General features: G+C 42.3%; 1 protein-coding gene across 1 annotated transcript in view; it reads right to left on the bottom strand.

Annotated features, from left to right (window-relative positions):
• The window catches only part of KCNAB2 (potassium voltage-gated channel subfamily A regulatory beta subunit 2), a 51,239-nt gene extending 50,819 nt beyond the window's left edge, over nucleotides 1–420 (bottom strand). Inside the window, exon 1 of the mRNA XM_065421189.1 lies at nucleotides 203–420. Within this exon, the coding sequence (XP_065277261.1) occupies nucleotides 203–420 (218 nt within the window). The remainder of the gene's footprint in view (nucleotides 1–202) is intronic.
• Between the last annotated feature and the right edge of the window lie 16,157 nt (nucleotides 421–16,577).

The raw sequence follows: 16,577 nt of genomic DNA, 5'->3' as shown, positions 1-16,577 counted from the left end.
CACACGGGGCTAAAGAAAACATTGGTTTTATACGCGATATCCTAGAAACTACTTCCATAGCCTGTGTGCAGATTTGACAAGCTGCTGTATGGAACCATTTACATCCCAACTGAAGTGAAATATGCACCGACTGTAGCTTTTCCCAGGTTTTCCATGTCCATTAAAACCCACGTAGAAGATAGGAAGGAAGTTCATTTCTTACCTATATCTCATGCCCGTCTTGTGAGCTGTGCAATCCTCCAGCGAGAGCCCGTGCATTTTGAGAAACTCTTCCATGGTTTTGGCCTGTGCTGCCACTCGGACATCTCGCAGCCGCTGCAGCTCCACCACATCTGTATGGCGAACCGGGTGGAGACCCCAGTCCGAGTGGTACCGGCTGGCCACGCTTCTCAGGCTTTCGCTGTATGTCATGGACAGCATTCTGCTGCCTGATTTGGAAATCTGCAAATTTTTCCAGATATTAAATGCTTAACTGAATCTACACAGAAAATCTGTGTCCTTCTGGAGGCAGGTGTCTATCATTCCCTCTCGAGCAGCTAGTAGTGACCTTGTAGGACACAAACTCACAAAACCAAAACTCCTCCTCTCCAGCTCAGCCAGACAACCAGTAAAACACGTCAGCATCTCTAGTAAACGCTCCTACACTCACACAACAAATAGACACTACACTTGCACATGTTCACAGAAGTCAGGTTCTGCTTGCTGGAAGGAAGTTCGTCCTTAGAGCTAATCCACGTACCTGAGCAAACTGAAGTCACTAGCAAGTCAAAAAGAAGCCTGAGCGCCTTTTAAACGGCAACATAATTTAATTAATCAAAACAAAAGGTTTCCACATAAAAACCAAGCCACACAGAGAATGCAGCATGAAATAAAGCAGAGCAAGGTGGAATGTCCAGTTGCATGGCTTGAAGCGGCTTTTGGTCATACGGTGACAAACTGGCTGAATGCATATTAAGCATTAACACTAGATATGCGTTCATGACAGCATGCACTGAAGCTACACCTCTTTAGGAAACCCTCATTGCGATGGATTCTGAAGGATTACAAGGGCAGCATTTAGAAATCTTTGGGGTTTTATCTATGCAACAACTGGGATCTTTTTTTAAAACAACAGAATGAATTGCTCTTCTGGGGTGTGATCAGCCCCACTGAACTCAATGGGAGTCTTTCCTTTGACCTCAACAGAAGCAGGGTCAGGTGATGAATCCTTTAGACTTGGGCACTAAGAGGCCTTCGCTCTGTGATGAGTTAGGAAGAGTTACGTCAATTCCTTACTCAGTACTGTACATGAGACAGATACTCTGTGTGAACGCAATGAAGATCAAACCAAGACGCTTCATTTGAAGCCAAAAAAAGACCTGCAATGTGTAATCTAAGGGGTCTCAGCTTTAACTGCATTAGGCGCTTCCTCATGTATTGAAATCACCTAAACTGTCTCCTGGTTAAGAATGAAGATTTAGGATTTCCACTGACAGAGCCTACAGAAAACCTGCAGGGCATTATTTGCAAAATGTTTCAGAAGAAAAGCCACACCAACAACACTTTGTAATTCAATGGTGCAGCTAAAAACTTTCCCCTAGAGCAGTTACTTTGAAAATTTAATTAGAATGAAAGATGTCACGATAAGCTGTGGCAGACAGTAAAAGACTGCATTCTTCTGCACACTGTCCAGTGCATGCACATACACTGTAGAAGGTGTAATTAATAAATGTCTAGGAATAGTCTTTGGAAAAATCCCTATATGAATGTAAACATCCTGGAAAGCTCAGAGATCTAAGAAGTCTTTAGCAAGAGCGTTTTTAGCTTTGCTGGATGATTCATCATTACCTGATTTGTCTTAAAGCTTTTGCAAACAAGTTGTAGATTATCACATTTATTTCTCAGCAGGAAAAAAATGATTTCTTCAGCTGCTTAAACTTCAGCGTATGTTAGGAGTTGGTACTGTGTCACTTTCACAAAAACCTTGTAGCACGGACTTGTCAGATTGATGTTACAGATGTTTTCATACTAAATGCCTCTCTTCTGGTTGCAGAACAATTACATGGATATTATAGATAGTTATTCCAACCTATTCTGGCAGGGAAACTGGAAATGTATCGAACAGCAAAGTGATCCCTGCATCAAAAGTTTGTGGCAGTTTGTAGATCAAAATCTGGCAGTTTGTGGTTCTTCAGATTTCTAATGGCTCCTCTGACTATATCACTGATCCTGTTTTTTTTTAGCTGGTTGCTGGTTTGTGAGCACTTGGCCACATATGGTTTGCTACTCGGTATCTGGTTAAATACACGCTCCACAGAAAATGCCACAAAAGAAATTTTTGGGGGCATTGCATGGATTTGAGCGAGCAACATAAAAAAAAAAGTTTAATCTGGTGTCAATCGGCATAACTCCATGAATGGAGTAAGCGGATTGACGCCGGATAAGGATCTGGTTGTCATAGTCAGGCCAAAATGCATGTCTGCACCATCTGGAATGCAGAAAAAGTTAGCAATCTTATTAGGCAATAAAAGTTGCACTTCAAAGTGGACACAGCACCCTCTCTCAGCTAGACCCCTGCCCCAAGAGAGGAACACAATGACAATGGCTTGCATACCCCCCTCTTGATTCAGCTAACTAATCCAGGACCCTTGGCTGGCTGCACTCTTCAGAGGAAAATGCAATGTCTATGCAGCAGACTGCTGCAATCTGTGCATCAAGCCAATATTTTTATCTGCAGCAGCATACACGGCACAGGACCGTGTCATCGAATTTCCATTCAATGCAAGCTGCTGAAAATAACCTGCTGAGTGTGCGGCAGAGCTAGTCTCTGTGAGAGACAGCACACAAACCCCTCCACCACACCAGGGTGCAGGGCGCTCTTAGGCAGACTGAGGACGGGAAGAGAGCTTATTATGTTTCCCCATGGCTTTTTGAAACACCCAAAGTATTCGGTGTTTCAGGTGCCTGAAGTTAAGCTCTATGGCCATAAGTAGGCACATAAATAAGTGCCTTGATTTTCAGAGAAGCTGGGAGCCTACGGCGCCCGCTGAAGTCAATGCTCAGGGCCACTGGAAATGAGGCCACGTGTTCAGATCTAAGATGCTCCCCCTGTGAAAATGTTGGCCCTAGTATTTTATCAGTGCCTGTGGGTCACAGTGCGCTGGACAAGATGGTGCCATTCACACCTGACCAAAGGAAGCCGATAGCGGCGTAGGTAAGTTTGGAAGCACATAACGGTTAACCACAACTGCACACTGACACTGATGCAATCCGCTTTTAGGGCCCTTCCAGTTTTCACCCTGGCAGGATGAATTCCAGTTTCTCATTGTTTTTAACGAATGAAAACTGAGGCAATCTCAACCCAGATCAAGTTTTTATTTTGGGGTCAGAGGTCCCAATCAAGAGCTCCAGAATTTTGTACTGAAGGTACTGGGGAAAACTCTGACTCTGTTTCAGGGGTCAGGGCCACTCTCACTTCTGGATCTAGTGCAAACCTGGAGTCTGTGGGTTGAACCAGAAAATGCAAAGTTAGGACATGTTCAGAAATCTAGCTGTGCTAGTCTCCAAAGAGGTGTTAGATGGGTAGCATGAACAGCATCAACAATTCTTCCAGCGAACAAACAGCCAGCACTTACTCTTCCCTGTGCGGCACCAGCACGTTGACACCATGGTTGTACATTAGATGCAGTGATATAGCTTAGCTCTCAGTTTCTCAGCAAAACACAAGACAGAAGGAGAACAACAATGACTATATAATTGCTTTTTCTGAGACAAACTCATAAGTGTCAGATGCAAGCTAAATTTTGCGGTATTTTCTCTCAAAGAGCACAGAAGATGTATTGCTTTTCCAACCAAATGTAACCTCAAAAGAATCAATAACCATTAGTGTGCAAGAAATTAATGTGAAAAACCCCAAGAATTCCTGTAACAAACATTATTTCAAGAAATCTTTTTAAAATCCTCAGCTTTAGAAAAATAATGTAGTGATCAAAATCCACACTTTCAAGCAGTGACTTGGGGAGTTAAATAGCTGGACTCACTTTTTAGAAAGAGCTTCATAAAATCATTGAAGTTAGAAATGGAAAAAAGTACTCCATCCTCTTGCCAATACAGGATCACTTATTCTGACTATGTTTTGCAGTACTTTGGGACATTTGCAACACTCATGTCTTCCAGTAAAAGTGTGGTTAGAATCTTCTGCATTTGACAGTCACATTTTCCACTCTTTTCACATCAGATATGAGGATTTTCCCATTTCCTGCTTCACTGCAGCACCCAAGAAGTTCTACCAATCTTAGTGTCTAAGGATTTGATCCAGTCAATGAGAATTTCACCCGAGTACGGAGGGAAGGGCTGGACTACATGAAAAATGTATTTAAAGAGTAAAAGCAGAAATTAGTAAGCCTGCTAGCATATCTACCTGTGTGCCTAGCTTCACAAGAATTATTTGGACTGACATGCTACTACCTACAACAAAAGACAAAGGTCTCAAAACCCTATAGTTCTCCTTGATAGTAATTCTAGAGGCAGCAAAAAATGATGTTGTTTTTAGAGCCCATTTCCTCCAGGGACAAAGTATGAAAGGTTAACCATGGACAACAAACAAAGCTGAACATAAACAAAGGGTGAACAACACAACTTTTTCAGGGCTAACCATTTTTATCTTGACAAAATGCCAGTAGCTCTTACCAGGCAAAAATGTGCCCTTGATCATTTTTTTCCAGCACCTTTTTGGAAACTTCAGTGCTCTATATTTTCAGTCATTAATTCTTCTGCTAGAACTCAAACTAGTGCTTTTTAGGAGCTAGAACTAAGGTTAGATCTGTGACAAGAAAGGGGCACACTGTACCCTATATGCAGGCAGCTCTCCCGGCTCCATTTCTTGTATTGATGACTTAATAAAAATTAGAGGCAAACCTACAATACTGCACGTTAGTTTTTTAGGGTCCTATTCAGTTGCAATTAAAGTCATCGGATGGACTGAGATCAGTGGGAGCTGGACCTGACCTGGGTTGAGGAGCGCAGGGTTAGCTGAACAGAGGCACAGCTTGAACATGGCATATCAACCTTTATGTATTTACACTTTTGGTTAACATTACTTAGCCGCAAGTGTCGACAGCAGAGTAAAGACATTTTAATCACCAATACATGGCCATAGTCATTTATAAAAAATATTTAACATAATATGGACATGAACAAAATCTCAGTTTGGGATTATAAAAACCTGCAGACGACTAAATAAAAAATATAAAAATGCATGAGAGGCTGTTGAATTATCTCAGATTTCCAGTCTGTTTTTTATGCATCACAAAAAACAAAAGAACATGACACTAGAATTTCAGCAAACAAAAAATAATTGTATTTTCTAGAACATGTACAGCAAGTAAAAAACAGAATACGTTCCAAAATGCATCACACATTTGAAAGGCGGAACGAGAGGAGGTTATATTGAGAAAGCAATGGTCTAAAGTAAGCAAATTAGCAGCTGGTTTCCAATTATAACAGTTTTATTCTTTAAAATATAAGCAAAGAACTTGCTTGAGTCAACAGTTTGGAGGTAACTGAACTGCCTTCTCTAAAATATAAACAAACCATGCAAACACGGAATTCACTTGTATAGTTGAACTGAGAATATTTCAAGATACCCAGCTCCGAAGAGATGCTAAAATCTATTGTAACATCACTGAAAATGGAAAAAACCCTAACATTTAAGAGCCAGCAGCACCAATTATAAGGAATGAACAGCCAGTTTACAAATAGGACTAGTTTCAACCTGACACACAGTAGCTTTGGCATCTATTTCTCTTGTAAAAGATTTATTTCTCATTTTCCTACAGACAGAAAGCAACTGAACTACAAAGAATTCCTGCCTCCACCAACGGAGCAGGCATCTTGCTTTAAAACAAAAAATACAAGATCCTAAAAATTATTTCCTAGACCACTTCCTATGTTAAGAAAGCACAGATTATATATATAAATATATTTCATAATCCAAAAGGACTCTGCCTGTCTGTTCCGATAGCTTCAGGAAAAACACAAACTCACCCTGTTTCTTGGAATCCTGCTCATTAAAAGAAAAGTTCTAGCTTATTAGGGTTTCCTCAGATAGCTATAAAAGAAAGTACTGCTGGGTTTTTTTTTCATCATGGGAGTGTCAAAACTAAATGTCAAAAGCAATTGGTGAATAAGACAGTCACTCCAGAGCCAAGTTTTTTAGCAGGAGCTCCATTAGTTCTATTAGGGTATTTTCCTCTTAGCAAACAGAAGCTAAATTATTCATGACCTTCTCCCTCTCTAAAAGCCTGTGGATGTGCAGCGGCTTTATGAATATTGGCATCATTTACTTTTTTATAAAGCAGATACTTGTCAGACGCTGTGGACAGGCACATCCCAATGATAGGTTCCACCTCTAGCAAGCCATAGTTATGATGATGAGCTATTGTGGTGGTAAGTGCAATAGAAACGCCTATAAATAAACTCGAAGTGCAGTTTCCTCTGTCATGCTGGAGTAACTCCCTTGCAGTTAGTGGAGTTACACTGGTATCAAACCAATGCAACAGGGAATCAGGATCTACAGCTGAATAGTGTGACACTGGCAGACCAGGTGTCAGCTCATGCCAAGGCCCCAGGCCTCTCTGAACACTTACAAATGCAGAGCTGGAAACCAGTCTTGCTTACCTGTGTGTTAGCACTATCCAAATAGATATTAAATGTTAAGTTGATAAGAATGTGTTTAGACTTTATGAAATGCTGGTAGGATGCTGCGTATATTGATCTCATTTATAATCTCTACAGCCCATGGTATAAAATTATACTGTTTGCTACACATCTTGTGTACCGGAGGAGCACTTTACCTTAATCAATGCTTCTTTTCCTGTTTGGTGAGTTACACAATTTACAGAGGTTTACAATGCAATCAAAGGACAGACTTTGTTGACTGCATTGCTAACTCCATCCAGGAAGGAGAGACCTGCGCATGAACTCATGCCATCAGCTTGGATTCTGGGCTCGGGGGGGCAGGAGGGGTGGGGAATAAAAATCGCTGACAAGGAGAAACTGGTCTCTTTGCTGTTTGGCCTCTCACAAGGGCTGGAGCTAAGAAACAAAAGCAGAGATCCCCAGGGTCAACCTGGGTTAGCCCTAAAAGACAGTCAGTGGACAGATTACAACGTCCCTGTCACCTTTTGGAACCACAGACTAATTTATTTGTGTATATATGTTGCCTGTTTTAACCTGTAAATAACTCTCTCATTTCTTTTTCCTAGTTAAAAAATCCTTTGTTACTTTACTCTAGGATTGGCTACAAGCATTGTCTTTGGCATGAGATCTCAGGTACAAATTGACTTGGGGTAAGTGACTGGTCTCTTGGGACTGGGAGCAACCTGAATCTTTTGTGATTTTTGGTGTAAGTGACCATTTATAGAATCATAGGACTGAAGGGACCTCAAGGGTTCATCTAGTCCAGTCCCCTGCACTCAGGGACTTACCGCTAAGTCCAGCTTGCCTGGGTGGCAAGATAGACTGGAGTGCCCCAGCGGACTGTCTGTGATACCATGGTAAGACTGGCACAGTGTTTCAAGAGTTCCTATTTGTTACTGGGTTTGTGAAATCTAATTATTTTTAATAATGCCAACCTCAGGGCAGACTCACAGTCATGAACCCTCCAGACAGCATGACAAACAGTTCAAAGTAAAAACTTTTCTCCAGTACGTAGTTTGAAAACAAATACTAAGAACAGTTATATTATACACAGATATGAAAAGCTCTTGCTATTTGTGAAAGCAAAGGTTCCATGGAGACTTTCATTATAACCCTCTAATATTCTCATAATGTCCAAAAACGTTCTCTTAATTGGCAGAAGTTTTCCATGCTTGGTCTAAGCCCAGATGCGAATTTGTCAGGAAAACCACAGCCAAATTTACGTACTCACTTTTAAATCACACCCAGGTAAAAGGAGAAAAACCAAAAAACCACTCTTCTTACAGAAGAAAGAACAAGACTGTTTGGCTGTAAACCAAAAAAATGACTAAAATCTACAAATTGAGACTCCCTAGGTTAGTAGTCCTCCGAGATTACTAGAGAAAGAGCAAACTGGCGGGAGAATCCGTTCTGCACAGAGCAGCATGAAATTTCTGCTAAGTTCAGAATTCCAACACTATTTAATGGGGCCGTGGAATCACAAATACACAACAGCCGTGAACTATGCAGGGGAGGTGTCTGCACTATTATTCTCACTGTGGAGTTGAATACTTTTTTTTTGACCAAGTGGTTGTAGAAGTGCACAGTGAACTCAGGAGAGAGATTTAGGGAGGAAGGGGGAATCAAACACAAAAATCTCAACGTTAGGGTCACCTTTTATACACTCAAAAGTCAGGAGGAAATGCAGAAGTTATGGGGCCCAATACTGAAGTTTAACTAAATCGTGCTCAGCCCAGCACTAGGGGATAGGGTTTGAGGGGGCACTTGGACAACCTTGATCCTGTGGCTGTTCCAACTCACTCCCACATGTCACAGTCATCCCGAGCAGCCATTAGAGTAGCCGTGGATTGCCAGAGGGATGCTAGCGCCCCCCAATGCACTTGCTACCCCACAGCTGTACCAGCATGGCATAGGGCACTCTGTGTGTCCATCCAGAGATTCTACCTCACCAGCGGAACCGTTAGCTGGCCAGTTATACTTTCCAGCCCTTTTGGACTGCTGTAATGGCACAAAGGGACTTGAACTGGGCCACGGATCAGGCCTGAGGTGCTCTCATGGAGCATTGTGAATGGCTAGTTACATGGCCAAAAGTAACCCACGCTGGGCCCAGGTCTGCTCAGTGCTTAATAATAGCTTTCTACCAAGTTACCAAGAGGCATTACCTTGTCTTTTGAATTGCTTGCTTTGAGGGTTTAAGCACAGCCTTACATTACGGTATGTTCAGGCACACGGGTCACTGCTAAATGGCGAACATAAAGCCACCAAATACACAAATAAAATAAAGAGAAAAAGAACATTTATAAAGCTCTGACTCTGCAAACATGCTCACATCTAGCTTCAAGGCCAGGCACAGTCCCACTGATCCTTAAGGGACTGGTCTCATACTTAAACAGGTTAGGAAGCATTTGCAGGATCGGGGGGCAAAAGAACAGATCTTGCTCCCCCGGACGTCGATGGTAAATCACCCTTTGAAGTCTGTGGTGCAGAATCACACCCAAAGAGAGCACATGTCAAGCAAAGCAAGTGGAAGTCCATGAGATCCTATTAAGGAGAAAAGCGCATGAGGGGTTTTAACTTTTTAATCCATCCGCTCTTTTTAGTAGTACTAATAAGTGGCCATTACTAATGTTGGCCATGTGCCAAACAACTCATCTGAATTGTTCTTTAGATTTCTTCCATGCCTAGAATTCCCCAGATTTCCATAAACCATCTGTTGATTGCTCAAGGTAATAAATATTCACAGAAAAGTATTTGCATTATTTGTGCAGCATTAATGATTAGAGGTTTTGCTTTAATTAGCTATTTATTCATTGCTTTGCATATTGTTGTAGAGTCAGTGTAGCTGAGTGATCACTAACTACATATCTAGGAATGCATGAGGATAAAATGTTATGACAGAGTTTTCATGATGTTCCTGTTTTTGCAGCATTAACAATTACTCCACCAGTGGTTTAAGACACTTCTCCCTCTTTTATAATCTTACCTTACCCCTCTCTTGCCCCATCCCTCTTCTCATTCAATACTTACTCTGTTTCATTTGTGTGGCTTTATGTAGGTATGAGTTGAGAACATCAATTATCAATTAACAAAGAAGTGTGCAGATTTAGGCTAGAGTGCCAAAAGCAGCCTCATACTTCCTTATCATCCACACTTGTGTCTGGATCAGTGACTGGTTCAGGAATTTGCTGTATTGTTACATCATTAACTTAAGCCTCCAGCAATGTTCAAATAGTTTCCAGCACTCCATTAACACGGTGTTTGTAGGGGGTAAGTGGTTCCTTCGATTTTAGACAGTAAAAGGATGAAGAAAAATTATTTCGTCTTAGACCCAAGGTAATGGTGTTTCTCTTAATGCACATACCCATATTAACAGGGCCTGGACAAGAGCCCAGTGGAACTCTGGGGAAAAACAAATAGGTCTGGGTTTTGCCAACACATCCTCACAGTTGCATAGCAGCCTCACCCTGAGAAATATGCGTGTGTTGTAGTTGAGTCAAAAGACAGGAATATTGACACCACCACACTCTTGTATTCTGTATGACTATTTTTGACCCGAAGATGTCAGGATACAAGTATCCCCATTTCTGATTTTGAAAATACGGTCCCCTTAGTATGCAGTAGATGGGTGCTGAGTGCCAGAATGGAGACTGCCCCATGATCTTAGCTGAAAGAGCCACTCCTGCACTCTGCTACACCCAGATTCCAGGCTCCCTTGAACGGCTGAGTCAATGTAAACATACATTTCATTGGACGATCAACACAGCACAGACTATCATTTTGGCTACAGAGCTCCCCACCAGGCTCCTAATCATCCCCAACCCTCATCCCATGTCTCACAGAAGTGACAAATTCATTATGTGCCACAGGCTTGCAGCCTTTCGTTTTACCTCTGGCTCTGCAGGCCAAGGTTTTCAGAAGTGACTCGCCAATTTGGACAACTCCATTTTTACATATCCAACGAGTAATACTTTAAAGGAGCTTGATTTGCAGAAAGAGCTGAGCTCCCATGTCAGGGAATCGGGCCCCTTTAAGGGGTCTCAGGCTGGGCACCCAAAAACGGAGGCACCACAAATCATTAGTCACTAATGTTAGCCCATAAATGTAAGATGGTATTGTTCCGTCTGGCCAGTGTAATAGGGTATGTGAAAAGGTCAAGTCTCTCTTTCTCTCTCAACAAGGATGGGATGGAGTTGTAACCGAATTTGTACACTAGACTGTCCTGGGTTTTTTATTTCGAGCATTGCCATTTCTGATCTAGCAATTCTTTGGACTTCCAACAGACTGCCATCCAAAAGCACTTAACACTTTGCTAAATTATTGTATACAAATTGTACACACACACACACACACACACACACACACTTACACTTATTTTGCCTATGATTAAATTAAGTGCAGCTATCTCAGTAATTTAGATCAGTGGTCTCCAAACATTCTTGATCGCGCACCCCTATCAGTAAAAAAATTTTGAGCACGCACCCCCTGCCGCGCCAGCTCTACCATTTTTGCCAAAGCAAAAAAAAAGTGCTCTTCCTGCTGGGCACCCCCAAGGATCCTCTTGCACACCCCACTTTGGAGACCACTGATTTAGATGATAGTTCAGATAATCTGTACAGATTAATTTTCACAAGCCGAACAATACACATACTTCTGCAGCATAAGCATGAAAACTAGGGCCAGGCGAGTAGCTGGCTGAATTTGAATTGCAGAGCTGATCTTCTATACTCTTCCATTCTGTAAGGATAAGGCTTTTTCTTATAGCCATATGGTCAGGCCTAAGGCCTTTGTCTGCCGCCGCATTAAGAGAGCAGCAGCCATTAGCTAAGAAGCAGGAAGTCACATCCTCACATTCCATCTAAATTACATTAAAACAACGTAATATCAGACTGTTAAGAAGGAGACCCCGTCCTAATGGCACCCACTATCACCAGATAAACAAACAGATCTTAAGATGGTTAAAGACATTCTGTCTGGCAAGAAATCACTTATCAATAGTTGTGGTTGTGAAATCCTCATTTCTTTACTGTTTTATCTTTATGGTCCCCACTTCCCTATTGTTTGTCTGCAAGATCTCTGTCTGGTTCTTTGATTGTTTCTGTCTGTTACACAATTAATTTTGCTAGGTGTAAATTAATTAAGGTGGTGGGGTATGATTGGTTAGAGAATTTTGTTACACTATGTTAGGATTGGTTAGTAAAATTTTAGTAAAATGATTGGTTAAGGTACAGCTAAGCAGGAGTCAAGTTTCACTATATAAACTGGGGTCCAAAAGGAAGTTCTTTGGGAACCAGCTCCAGGACACAACCCCAAGAACAGAGGTGCCAGACCTCAACACTCTGCCAATGACACCGTGCAGAAACTGGAGTCCCCCAGATGACCTGATCCTGACTGGCCATCAAGAAAAGTTCATCTGTTTTATTGGGAGTGGTGAGCACTGTGTGTGTAGCGTGTGCATTCTGTTTTGGTGATTGTTAATAAATAGAGGTTAAGTAGGATATTACTGTTTAAGGCTCTTTCACTGGTAAAAGACCCTGTAAACCTGCAAAAGATTAAGCTCTGAGTCCAGAGGGAATGGGTGTTTGCTCTGAGTCCAGAGGAGTAGAGACCAGAGCCCGGAGGAGTAGAGCCCACGGAGGGGTAAAGTTAGGGTGCTTAATTAAGAGGGTTACAACGGAGCCCGAGGAACGGGGTAAGGGCTGGTGCTCTAGAGCGTAAGGTGACACCTGAGCCCGAGGAACGGGGGAGGGGCAGGTGCCCTACAGTGCACAAGTGACAGAGAATTTTGTGCGGGTAACAATTCCCTTCAGGCTGCCAGAGTTAACACTTGCTGAGTTTGATGATACATAACATTATACCGGTGTCTGACAGGTTGAGACCCCTTCTGAACCGTGCCCTTCTCTAATTATACCCGTCACTACTTTTCAGTTCCATTTTTAATAAAAAAATAACAGACTCTGTTACCTGTAGAACTGGAGCTGTCGTTTGGGACTCCCATACCGAGCACTTCCGACAGCAAGGGAAAGAAAGAAGAAATATTCCACAAATCACATTAACAACTGGGAAGTGCCAGAAACAGAAAGCTCAGTCTCAGTTCATCTTGCAATGATCTTTGTGCTCTAGCGAACCTGTGCGGTTCATCTCCATCAAAGTCTCTATAAGGTTTTTAAGGTCTCCACAGTTTCTCTTCATTAGAAGGAGCTGAAAAGCTCTGTGAAAGCTTGACAACAATGCCACCAAGTGGGGGAAAGAATTATGGGCACAAAATCTGTTCAAGGCACGTGCAAGCGGATTCTGGCTCACCTGATTCAAGAGAATGTCATTCAATGTTAAAAAAATAAAGTGAAATACAGGAAACATACTCTTAAGCCCTTAAATGGAATAGATTATTTGAAAAGAAATTGAAGAGTGACCCATTCCTTAAAATAACAGGCACCAAAGCTCGGAAGGAAGCTTAAATATTGTTTATGCTATCAAGTGTTTGCACCATTCTGGAAATAACTGCTGTACGTACCTTCAAAAATCAAGGTTTGGATTTTAGGATAGAACAGTGGCTGCTTCAGAGGTCATGACAACTGGTTTACCCTATTTTTCAAAAACTGCAAAACATGTGCTCTCCATAACAAAAACAGCTTCTGTGTAGAGGGTAGTCGGGGAAGCTAAACACTCGGTTGAAAGGCTCACCTGTAAATCATCCCTGGAGAGCCAGTCTGTCTTAGCGAGAGTCGAGCAGGGGAGTCAGTGGTAGATTCTGGATACATTGAGCCAGCCTCAGTCTTCAAGCTCAGTTTTCTTTTTTACCTTCTAAAATGATAGAGAATAAAAAGTTACAACCAGAATAAATTGAATTTTTAAAGCACATGAATTTTTGTGTTTCCTCTCATTACTTTCTCTTAGTGAGCAGGGAATATTCCCGCTGGTTGGAGCTGATATGGGGGTCAGGACTCTGGGTTCTAATCCTGCCTCTACCACTAATTCACCATGAGCTATCGGACAGACCACAACCTCTGGGAATACTACGGATGGTCAAGAGACCATAGGTCAGGGGTTCCCAAACTGGGGGTTGGGACCCCTCAGGGGGTTGCGAGATTATTACATGGGGGGGGGGTCGCAAGCTGTCAGCCCCCACTCCAAACCCCGCTTTGCCTCCAGCATTTATAATGGTGTTAAATATATAAAAGTGTTTTTAATTTATAAGGGGGGGTCACACTCAGAGGCTTGCTATGTGAAAGGGGTCACCAGTACAAAAGTCTGAAAATCACTGCCATAGGTCCATTGCCAGTACCAGAGGCTGCAGAGTGGAAGATAATTATGGAAAAACCTCCCAATGGGGGCATCTCATCCTGACCCCCACTCAGCCGGGGGGACAGGGGCTATGTCCTGAGTCAGGAGAGGTTACATACTTTTCACATAAATTAAAAAAATCCTGCTGAGTTTGTTCTCATTATCCATGTACACATCAAACTTCTTCTGAATGCTGCTCAGCAAACACGTCAATGACATATTGTGGCAATGAGATCCACAGGTTAATTATGAATTGTGAAGAGGAGTATTTCCTTTTATTGGTTTTAAATTTTCTGCTGTTCGATTTCATTGAATGTCCCCCTTGTTCTCCTATTACAAGAAAGGCTAATTAGGGGTATCCAATGTTTCATTTCTATACCCCATCTTGTCGTCCCCCCTTGCTCATCTTCTCTCTAAACTGATGAATCTCAACTGTATTGATCTCTCTTCATATGGAAACCTTTCCACCCTCTCGTCACTCTCATTAACTGTCAGTGTCTCCTATTTCTTCTATATCCTTTTTGAGACAGGGCGACCGCTATTTCAAGTGGCAGAGGCATTTTAAGTACAAGGGTTGAAATTGCACTTAATAGTTAGATGACATGCCAGCAGCAGCTATGATCCCATCTACACTAGGACTGCCCTGATGTTGTCACTGGCAGAGAGAACAGACATCAGCAACAGTGGGAAAATGTTGTCAAGTTTTCCTTGTGTAGACAGGTCTCAAGAAAGTCTAGGTAGATCCCTTCTCATCAGAACTATGCCAGAACTCAGGAAACTTTATATAAACATGGATGCTTTAGATACTTCAAGGTCAAACTACGTAAATGTCCAAGTGCCCAAGACACGAGAATATTGATAAGAAAGAACAGGTTTGTATTTATAGTTTAATGCTGGGGTTTTCAAAAGGTGCTTAACTTCTATAGCCCAACTCCTACTGAAAGTCAGGGGGAGGTGGTCACTCATTCCTTCAGGCAGCTTTCAAAAAATCGCAGCCTAAATTCGCACAGACGCTCTGTTACTGATTTTGGATCTTACACCTTGCTTGAAACACACATATGTACATGCACATTTCTTTCATCTTTAGCAGGACTGTGGATTATTAGTTGCCCCAAAATTAAGCACAATCAAGTGACAATTGAAGAAGCTGCTGTAACTTGGTGCTTTTGTCACTAGGCCATCTGCAGCTTTGGAACAAGCCAAATCGAGATGTTTTCTTGTTAATTATCTAGCACCCAAAGCTATGCTGAGCACCTAACAAACATACAGTACAGTAAAAACCGCCCCATCTCAAATGGCATAGACTATGCACAAGCTCTCCCTCATGAGAGGATGAGAGAACAAACCACATGAACGGATGTGTGATCACGCTGCTTATTGCACTACTGGAAGGCGCTCAGATACCATAGTGATGGGCATGGTATAAGAAACCATATAGAATAGGACAGAACACAGAAAGTGAACAAAACTAGAGCAGCAAACTCAATCTCAACCCCTCCCGCAACATGCTCCATATGATTCTTGAAGTCTCTGGCTCTGAGTTCATAACTCAGGAATCATCTTGAAGCAGTTCATCACCATCTGTGACCTATAACTCACACCTGGAGCAGACACTTCATGCGATCAGGCAACCCAGACAACAGCGTCATGCATCTCCATGAATCAGGACAAGTGCAAATCTGTGGATGAAAAATAACAGCCTGCTTCCAAAGGATAGTCGGAGCTACTATGGTGGAGTCTGAAGTTCCAGCCTTATGTTTCCCTATTTTTTAACGAGCCAGAATTCCACAAAATACGAATGCCAACGCCCAAACTCAAAGAAACCGAACTGCAGAACGATACCATTCAAAGGCTAAATTGTCAGTTGTGTAGTTAGTTTACAGTCAGGGAAACAGCCTAACACGCTGCCCTTGTGTAAGGGTCTGTACGTACGAGTAACTGAGCATTGCAGTGTACTGCTCCGTTCCCGTATGGTTCCCAAGTCATTAAATGCCAGTTTAAATCAACAGATGCCAGTCTCCACCATAAACACAGAAATGACTCTTCAAAAGTCAACCATACAAACAAGTGACGAAAGGGCCATCTCTAAATCTCACAGAGGGGAAGTTAAGACGACATGCAGGGAGGGAAGAGAAGGGGAATACAGATGGGTCCTGTAGAATAGCTCCTACAGAATGGAGATGGTACCCTGGATGCTCAAGAGCTGTATTGAAATAGCGTGACAGGCAGAGGGCAGCAGATGAAACAGAAACAGAGAAGTTCCACAAGGAGCTGGGCTAGTCCAGGGGTAGGCAACCTATGGCACACGAGCTGATTTTCAGTGGCACTCACACTGCCCGGGTCCTGGCCACCGGTCCGGGGGGCTCTGCGTTTTAATTTAGTTTTAAATGAAGCTTCTTAAACATTTTAAAAACCTTATTTATTTTACATACAAAAATAGTTTAGTTATATATTATAGACTTATAGAAAGAGACCTTCTAAAAACATTAAAATGTATTACTGGCACGCGAAACCTTAAGTCAAAGTGAATAAATGAAGACTCGGCACAGCACTTCTGAAAGGCTGCCGACCCCTGGGCTAGTGCTGGAAAAATTCACCCTCTCCCACTTCAAATTCCC

This window comes from Emys orbicularis, chromosome 22 (assembly GCF_028017835.1).
Source record: "Emys orbicularis isolate rEmyOrb1 chromosome 22, rEmyOrb1.hap1, whole genome shotgun sequence".
In the NCBI taxonomy this organism is placed as follows: Eukaryota; Metazoa; Chordata; order Testudines; family Emydidae; genus Emys; species Emys orbicularis.
The sequence above is the reverse complement of the archived record's forward strand: the minus strand, read 5'-3'. Positions and strand labels throughout refer to the sequence as shown.